The 9,401-nt window shown below is 52.3% G+C and overlaps 1 protein-coding gene across 1 annotated transcript; it reads right to left on the reverse strand.

Annotated features, from left to right (window-relative positions):
• Positions 1-903: 903 nt before the first annotated feature.
• LOC107287343 (gamma-secretase subunit Aph-1b-like) lies at positions 904-8,923 on the reverse strand. The gene is made up of 7 exons (XM_015815847.1): positions 8,803-8,923; positions 8,498-8,668; positions 2,688-2,761; positions 2,269-2,391; positions 2,066-2,193; positions 1,428-1,551; positions 904-1,295 (listed from the first exon to the last, which is right to left on the reverse strand). Exons 1-7 carry the CDS (start codon positions 8,913-8,915, stop codon positions 1,264-1,266), a joined length of 765 nt encoding a protein of 254 aa, XP_015671333.1. The 5' UTR covers positions 8,916-8,923; the 3' UTR covers positions 904-1,263.
• Positions 8,924-9,401: the final 478 nt, after the last annotated feature.

The following is a 9,401-nucleotide window of genomic DNA, read 5'->3' on the forward strand; positions in this document are numbered from 1 at the left end:
CAACGGCGCTGAAAAAAGTGGCTTCCAGCTCACATCCCCACGGTCACAGGATCAAAATTCAGCCCTGGGTTGAATTTTGTTTGCCTCATCACACAATTGCCATTTGTGACCTTCCCTGCCAAGCAAAGTCAATGGGAGAAGCCAGATTAGCTTAACAACTGCACAACTGACTTCACGACTGCAGTGATCTACTTAACTGTTGTGGCAAAAAAGGTCGTAAAATCGGGCACACGCCCCTTAGCTGCCTCGCTTCGCAATCAAAATTCTGCTCCCAATTTTGGCTATAAGTCGAGGACTGTCCGTCTGTTCTGGGGGGGGGGGGTGTCTGCTACTCAACGCCAGAGAACTGAGCGGGCCAAGGTGTTTGTGCCAATTTAAGGCTGTCAGCACTGGCACCTTGCAAAGAACGTCCCCTCCCCCACTGCGCCTGCCCCGCAAAGCATCGGGTGCCCAGTGTGCCAGGAGGGGACCTGCCCCAAGGAAGCTGCCAACGATGCCCCATATTTGGTGGGATGGGCACCAGAAAGGAAACCCAACAAAGAGCAAGACTGAAGGGACTTAAGACTGGTCAGTTAGGGACAGGACAGGACATGCCAACGCGGTGGCAGAACCAACCTGGTTGGAGTTCATGCAATACACTGAACCTGCAACTAACCGCATAGAGTTACAGCAAGCCATGGTTTCCTCCCACCCAAAAAAAACCTGTCCTAGGGGCTCCCCATGATGGTGACTGCATTGCTGCTGTCTCAGAAGCTGCCAGATGCTCTCTGCTCACCCGTCCAGCTCATCGTGTGATGGCAGGTGGCCCTTTTGCAGTGATGGCCACGCCAGCTGACCAAGCAGCAACCTCACCGGAGGCCAAGGCCATCTGCCCTGACCCCACCACCCCCAAACACACACAGGTTTTGGTCCAGTCTCTTTATTGGTACTACTACTTAAGACGGGAAGCCACAGCTCTGTTCTGCTCCCGGCTCTCGAGCACCGTAAGACTGGGCGCTCTCTCCCCGCTTCTGAGAGCGCCTGGCTGCTCAGCCAACACCCCTCCCCCTCCCCCCTCCCACCAGAGCAAGTGTCAGCAGCCAAATGCAGTGAGATTCAAGAAGAAATGGCACCGTGCAGACAGATTTCCTGGGGCTGGTTGGGCGGGGGTGCCCGTTCCGCGGCCCTGGTCCCATCTTTGGCCCTCCGCGTTCCAAGGGCACAATCATCAGATGCCCTCCAGGGAGTCTGGGGCCCAGCTTCCTTGCAACGTGGCCGGAAGGCTCAGGATCCCGCTTGGGGTGAGGTCCGTAGGCCTGTGAAATGGAGTGTAGCATTTGGAAAGGGCTGAGCCAGCTGGCTGGGGGGGAGGGGTTACCCCAGGGGCAACTGCCCAGTGGGGAGGGGGACCTGAGGTGACCTTGGGCAGGAGCTGGAAGGGCACTTACACAGGAGGAAGTGCTGCAGATTCTTTTTGGAGCCTCCAGAGAGATGATAGGCCCACACCGCCATAGCCACCATGAGCAGGTACGCTGGCAAAAGGCTGCCCAGGTAGACCGGGTTCCAGAAGGTCTGCAAGCAGAAACAATGGGGGGGGTCAGCCCTCCCTGCTGGCCTCTGACAGAGAGGTGGCCCTCTCCCACCCCGGTCTCTGTGCCTGGGGGGGGGGGGGCTGCAGGTCCCCAGAAACGAAGTGGGAAGCCCTCTGCCTCTCCGAGGCTGGAGAGCAGCCCAACCGAGGGGCACCACAACTGCACAGAGGAGGTGGAATTGCCTACAACCACCCCACCCCATGGCCTGTAAGCTGCTGGCCAGGGGCTGACCCTCCTGCAGACTTTGTTGCAGGAAGAGGGGGGGGCTTGCCTTGCTAGGCTGGGGCCCTGGATTCCCAGGGGCCACATGCAAGGCAACATCTCGGCTATCACAATACTAAGATGCCACGAGGACCAAGATCCTCCCCGCCACAGGGGACCTGGGTCCATTCATTGGGGCAGCTAAAGCAGAGACAGGCCTGGAAGGTGCATCTTGGCTACAGCCTAGTAGTCCCTGTCCTCCCCCCACCCACCCAATTTTTAGGGCTACTCACAAGGGCAGAGACGGTGAGATGGCAGAGCACCACAGCTGCCACCTCCCCCCAGCGCCGCATCTCACAGCCGTGGAAGAAGATGATGCCCCAAAAGGTGTGCAGCAGGATCAACACCAGAGTCATGAAGGCTGTGGGGACAGAGACAGTGAGGGGAGGGGCTAGAGAAGGCTTTTCACCCCCCCCCCAAGCAAGGACAGCTGTACCTGAAGTCAAAAAGTAGAGCTGGGAGTCTCCCTGGATGCCCACGATGCCAGGCCCCAGAGAATCCGCCAGCAGGTTGATCATGGCAAAAGCGCCGCTCATGAGTCCAAATCCCAGGCCGGCCACTGTGGAGACAGGAGGTGCTGGCCTGAGCCGGGCCCAAAAGGGCCGATCTATCCCCCAACCCCCAGCAGGACCTTTGACCACATCCTCCCGCCCCTATCCTGTCCACTTTGGACCTGGGAAGGGGCTTCCTTCCATGCTGGGAGACGCACTCACCAGCAGGGCCCTGGCTTGAAGCTCTTCTCCCAGCACCCCAGGGATTCCTGGCCCCCCTCCTGCCCTCTGCAGGGATCCCAGTGGAGTCCCTAAACGACCTTCTTTGCCCAGGGACCCCTGAGCCCTCCCTTGGGAAACGTACCGTAGGCCATCTGCTGATTGGAGATGGGAGAGCAGCCATCTTCACTGAGGGCAAGCAGCCCCTCCATCGCCTTCCTGGGGGGGGGGGGGGAGGAGAAGCACAGGCTGAGTTCCAGATCATCTGGGCTGAAGCTGGCACCCCTTTGCAGGCTTGGATCTCCTCTTTCTCCCATGGACTTGAAAAGGCTGCTCCTGGCCCAGAAGGAGCCTTCTTGACTGTGGGTGCAGGCTGGTCCCCTGGCTTTGTGCACCAGGCCAGCCCTAGTCTGAGGCCAGGTCTGTGGGGCCAAGCCACTCCCCCTTGCTTTGAAGTGGCTTCAAAGTTGGGGTGTGTGTGTGCACGCACACGCAGGCACACAGACGAGATACTCCTTTATATAAAATTTCCATTTCCTTTCATCTGTTAATTCTAGTTTAGTTAACTAAATGAGGTCAAACAATGTGAAGTTTAAAAAAAAAAGAAGAAGAACGTGGGCCTGGGACCCGTGGAGCTGAATTACACAGGTCAGTCAGTTTCTAGAAAAGACTAAGAAAAGTGAAAGGAAGGAGGAGGAGATGATGACCAGCAACACAGTTGTGTGAAATCAGCCACAGGGAAAATGGGTGCAGTGGCTAGAAGATCTGGTGAGAAACAAATCACCATGGAGAAAATCCACTACAGGTCAAGAACCCGAGCAAAAGATAAAGAGGTTACAGATAACGCTCCATCCATTTATGACCATTTATGAGCCGTAGTTGTTTAACAATCCTTTGAAGTGATGGCAGCCTTGGAAAGTGTGTGTCCAGCCACCGTGCTAGCCAGGATCTGGGTGCTTGGCAATCTGTCCGTACAATGACCGGTTTACCAATCGCCCCGCAATTTCTGAGGACACCTCCTGGGGACAGCCCTTCTAGGAGTCATAGCGGAGACTGTAATGCAAGAAACCCTCTATCAGTGGTGGCGAACCTATGGCACGGGTGCCAGAGGCGGCACTCAGAGCCCTCTCTGTGGGCACGCGCATCGTCGCCCCAGTCCTAGGCCTTCAGCTGGGTTTCATAAAACCTTTTCACTTTAGGCTCTGCTGCCATGTAGAAAAAAAAAAGGTTCAATCAATCAGTCAATTTCAACTTCTTGAGGAGGAAAAAAAAGTTCTTGCAAAGTTGGAATTGATTGATTGAACTTTTTAGTCCCACCCAGTCTGCCGTTACCACTGCAGCCATGCCCACCCAATGGGCCACACCCACCCAACGGGCCACACCCACCCGGCACTCGATGATGCATAAGTGGGTTTTAGGTTGCAGTTTGGGCACTCGGTCTCTAAAAGGTTCGCCATCACTGAACTACAGCATTCCTGCGCACCATCCTAATGGAGAAGGAACTACTAGGGAAGATTCATAAAACAACCAACATCATCTTCAAAAGAATATAGCCCTGGTAAAGGAAGAAGGAAACAAAACACCAACTGTTCCTGGATAGCCTCTACAGCAAAGGACATGGCGCAAATCTGTCGTAAAACCAGCCACACTAACTACCCCATTTCCCTGAAAATAAGACCCAACCGGAAAATAAGCCCGAACATGATTTTTCAGGACGCTCGTAATGTAAGCTCCACCCCCAAAATAAGCCCCAGTTAAGATCGTCAGCCAGATGGATGCATTTAGTACTGTATTTCCCCGAATATAAGACCTAATTGGAGAATAAGCCCTAATGCATCTTTTGGAGCAAAAAATAATATAAAACCTGGACTTATTTTCAGGGAAACACGGGTAGATACAGGTACTCCTTGACTCATGACAATAACTGGGCCTTCCTTACATTTCTGTTGCTAAGCAAGACAGTTGTTAAGTGGATTTTGCCCCATTCTACCACCTTTCTTGCCAAAGTTGTTAAGTGAATCACTGCAGTTGTTAAGTTAGTAATAGGGCTGTTAAGGGAATGGGGCTTCCCCACTGACTTTGCTTCTCAGAAGGTTGCAAAAGGGGGATCACAAGACACACACCCCCAGGACACTGCAAGCATCATAAATATGAACATCCAAATTTTGATCTCTACTAACAGACTACTACAACCACATGGAATCAGCCTAGCCAACTAAAGCCCTTCAAAGTCTCCTAAGTAACCCAAAGATCCAGCAACCCCAGAAGAAAAAACAGGAGTCATCCATAACATACAATGCGACAACCACTATGTAGGACAAACGGGCAGAAGACCGGCAGAAGGCATCCATGAACACCAACTGGCAGTCAAAAGGCATGATGAAAAATTATTTAATTTCACAACATATAGACAGATTTAACCATAGTTTCAATTGGGAAAATGTGACAATCCTAGACCAGGCCAAATCCAAAAAGGCCAGGAAATTTCTAGAAGCCCGGCACTCTGACAAATCAGCCATCAATAGACACATAGACCAGGGCTTTTCAACCAGTGGTACGGGTACCACCTGTGGTACATTGGCACCTGGCAGGTGGTACGCGACTATCCTAGAAAAGTGGTAGTGGGGGAGGGGAATGAGCTGAACTGGTGGCAGCACCGCACAAGCCTGAGTGAGAGATGGCTGGAGCTGCAGGGCTGTCAGGGCTCAGCGGAAGCGCCAGGATCAGTGCTGCTTTCCAGCTGATCGACGCTTCTGGGCTGTCAGGGCTCAGTGGAAGCGCCAGGATCAGCGCCAGGCTGCAGCTGGAGCTTGGCGCTGATCCTGGTGCTTCTGCTGAGCTCTGAAGAAGCACCAATCAGCTAGAAAGCGGCACTGATCCTGTTCCTTCTGCTGAGCCCAGAAGAAGCGCCGATCAGCTGGAATGTTGCAGCATCTCCAGGGTCTTGTGATTTACATTCAGATGTTTGGCAACTGATTCATATTTATGATGATCACAGTGTCCCAGGGTCATGTGAAGTGACCAAAACTTGCTGCAACCACCCAGCAGATGGGGGGGGATAAAAACCAAACACCCCCCACCCCACCCCCACTGCCAATCCTCAACAGAAATGCTCACAATGAAAACCTCAGACAGGAGGAAGAGCGCCGCCGGGTGGGCAGGCAGGTGTCTTGCTCGGCTGTGGCTTGGGGGGCACTTTTTTCAGTGCCATTGCAACTTCTAAGAGTCACTAAGCGAATGGTTGTAAGTCGAGGACTACCTGTACTTTATCATTTTTTTCTTTTTTTTTGGGTCATCAAGTTTTTGACACTTTGCTACGCGACTGGTGGTACTCGTATGTTGCCATATCCTAAAAGTGGTACAATGGGTGAAGAGGTTGAAAAGCCCTGCTATAGACCATACAAAAAAGACAATCAACTAGCCCCAAAGAGGAAAAGACTCCAGCATCTTTCCACCAGCAATCAGCACTCAGATCAGCATAGATTAACTCCAAAATGAACTTCAGAGCAACAATCAATACCCCAATTAAGAAACTGCCAAAGAGCCATCAGTAAACAGCCCTATCGAAGAATCTTCTAAGGTCGCCCTCACCCATCCAGACAGGCAAGACACCAGAATATAAACAGACAGCAAACAGCACTCCTTACTAGCACTGATGATGTTACCTACTTAGGGTATGAAACATCTGCAAGAAAAGAGAGCACCAAGGTCCCCTCATTTATCAAACAGTGCCTGACCACTCAACCCGATACAGTACAACCTTTTCACAAAGCAGTGAGAAGCATAACTTTACCACATGTCAAAAACATCTCAGAAACTACGAAATAGACTATTACAACCTCATGAAATCAGCGCAGCACACAAACCAAGAACAGCCCTTCAAATCATCCTGAGTAAACCAAAAGACCCGGCAGCCCCAGAAGAAACAAACGAGAATCATGTACTACAACATACAGTGTAAAGACTGCAACAGCCGTTATGTAGGACCAGCAGGCAGAAGACTAGCAGAGTGCATCCATGAATACCAACTAGCAATCAGAAGACAGGATGAAAACTTCTTAATTGCACAACGTACGGACAGACTTAACCATAGTTTCAACTGGAAAACAGAGATCATCCTAGACCAAGTTAAATCCAAAAACACTAGAGAAGTCCTGGAAGCCTGCCACTCTGACAAATCAGGCATCAACAGGTACATATCGAAAAAAACATTTACGTACCATTCAAAAGAGATAATTAACCAATGGAACAACCTGCCTCCAGAAGCGGTGAATGCTCCAACACTGGAAGTTTTTAAGAAGAGACTGGACAGCCATTTGTCCGAAATGGTGTAGGGTTTCCTGCCTTCCTCCAAGGTCCCTTCCAACTTTTTTATTATTAAAAAGGAAACAGAAAGACTGAAATACTTCCTCACCAGCAAGCAACACCTAGACAAGCAGGGATTAACACCAGGATTAATATCAGGGGGGTGGGGGTGAGAGGGAGGGTAGAAATAGAAATAAAATAATTTTGAGCATTAATGTAGAAATGAGTATTAAATTAGGAGTATTGATGTATGGAGAAATATAGAAGGTGCTCGGTTAGCACCCCTAAACCGTGTCCGAAGGGAGGGAGAGGAGAGGAGAGATAGGAGGGAAGTAGGTAGGTAGTGGAAAAGAGGGTGGATGCGGGGAGGGGGTGCAGCCGAGCTGATGCTCAGTTAGCGCCCCTAAACCGTGTTCGTAGGAAGAGGAGAGGGAAGGAGGTGGGATGTGTAGGGAGGTTGAAGGAGGAGAAAAGAGGGCGGACGCGGGGAGGGGGGGTTGCCGGGCTGTTTTGCAATATTAACGTTTATGTTTGTATGTTAAAATTAATAATACTAAAGTTGTATTAATGTATGTTTATATTTGTATGCGGGGGGGATATTTCAAAATGAATTAAAAAAAATTTTTTGGAAAGAAACAATCAAGTGGTAAACAATGCCCCAATCAAGGAACTATCAACACAAACAATCAAACAGTAAACAAAGGCCTAATCAAGGAACTACCAACAAAACACCAACACTGACAGGGCAGCCACTACAATTAATCAGAGCACAAAGCCCGCTCCCTTCTAGCACTGATGATGTTACCTAGTTGAGTAATGAAATGTCTGCAAGAAAACAGCCAAGCTCAGAGAACACCAAGGACTCCACAGTTCAACCTAGATACAAATATTCCCTTCTATGGGTTATTCCATTTTCTAGAAGAAGGAAGAGATAAGGTTCTCCTGGATCTGAGGAATCAATAAGGAAGTGCCGCAGAAACATTAAGAAGCAACCACGGGGTTCAAACCACGATGGTAAAAAAAAAACTGGAGCCTAGTTCACATATATGGAAACTTGATTTCAGGAGGCCAAATTGCGGGAGCAGCCCCTGTCCCGGGGAAGGCGTCGGGGCCCACCAACCTGCAGGGCGAGGCTCCGGGATGCCTGCCCGTCTAGCAGGCGGGACGAAGGAGGGACGGGCAGCACGCACCCCCACCCCGGGACCTGGCAGGGAAGCGGGCGGCGGGGAGGGATGGAGGGGGCTGCCTCCTCCTCCTCCCCCCAAAAGGCCAGTCCGGCTTGGCGCTGCCCGATTCGCGCTCGGGGACCAGAGGCCGCGCCGTCATCCCTGCATAGTTTGGTGAAGGCACAAGGGTGTGTGTCTCACAAGAGCTTTGGGGGTTCAGACTGATACAACAAATAGCACCCACAACCTTCTTGTGAACACTTCTTGCCTCTTTTTATTAGCAAATAAAAGGCAGGTTACTAGGCTCATTTTCAGAAATGCAAAGCAATTCAGGGAAGTATTTATTATAGTAGCCAAACAAGCTGGCTTCCTTTTCTCTGCTCTCCTACCCCCTCCAGCTTTTCTGATAAGCGATAATGAAGTGGCAATACAACAGTGAACCAAAGGCTTGATTCATGTGCTCCCGCCCGCCCCCTGCCCGCACCTGAGCAGCTTGTAGTAGAGGAAGCGGAAGGCCTCCTGCAGCACCACGGAGAAGAGCACGCCGAAGACCAGCAGCCCCCGCTGCAGCGCCTGGTCGGTCGGGTCGCTGGCCTTGGCCGCCACGAACCAGACCAGCGAGGAGAGCAGCAGCGAGACCAGCCAGAAGAAGGCCCTGCCGGGGTTGGGGTTGGGGGGGGAGAAAGAGGAAGGAAGGATGAAAGCCTCGGACAGCAACGCCGCCGCCGCCGCCCTCCCGCTCTCCCTCCCCCCCCCCGGCGCCGTCCCACTCAGCCCCCCCGGCCTCACCCCGCGATCAGGATGATCACCCGCAGCGGCTCGCCCACCACCGTCAGCAGGAAGAGCGCCAGCGCCGGCCCGAAGGCCACGAAGGCGCACCCGAAGAAGACCGGCAGCGTCATGGCCGGCAGCGCGCGGCCCCAACACCCCGCCGACGACGCCGCCACCGCCCTCGCGCAAGCGCATGCCCCGCCCCGCCGAGCCCCGCGAGCAGATCCCGGAAGTGTCGGCCTTGCGAAGGTGGGAGGGAAGGAGGGGGGGGAAGGGTGCGCGGCCTACTTCGCTGTCAGGAAGATTCTTCTTGATTCCGGGTTGCTTCTCTCCTTGATTAGTTTCCATCCGTTGTTCCTTGTCCTGCCTTCAGGCGCTTTGACACCCCCCCCCCTTCTCTGTGGCAGCCTCTCAAATACTGGAATACTGCTGTCATGTCAGCCCTATTTCTTTTCTTTAGACTAGATCAGGAGTAGGCAACCTTGGCTTTTTTTATGACTCGTGGACTTCAACTCCCAGAGTTCCTGAACCAGCCATGCTGACTCAGGAATTCTGGGAGTTGAAGTCCACGAGTCATAAAAGAGCCAAGGTTGCCTACCCCTGGACTAGATACAGGG

This window comes from Protobothrops mucrosquamatus, unplaced genomic scaffold, assembly GCF_001527695.2.
Source record: "Protobothrops mucrosquamatus isolate PMUCROS unplaced genomic scaffold, P.Mucros_1.0 scaffold379, whole genome shotgun sequence".
Taxonomy (NCBI): Eukaryota; Metazoa; Chordata; class Lepidosauria; order Squamata; family Viperidae; genus Protobothrops; species Protobothrops mucrosquamatus.

What these genes read in the sequence shown, in the direction of transcription:
- LOC107287343 (XM_015815847.1), bottom strand. Translation starts at nt 8,915, where the DNA reads ATGACGCTGCCGGTCTTCTTCGGGTGCGCCTTCGTGGCCTTCGGGCCG. An exon ending in CTCTACTACAAGCTGCTCAG is followed by an intron (nt 2,762 to 8,497) that starts GTGCGGGCAGGG and finishes CCCCCCCCCCAG; the next exon opens with GAAGGCGATGGAGGGGCTGC. An exon ending in TCTGCAGCACTTCCTCCTGT is followed by an intron (nt 1,296 to 1,427) that starts GTAAGTGCCCTT and finishes TCCATTTCACAG; the next exon opens with GCCTACGGACCTCACCCCAA.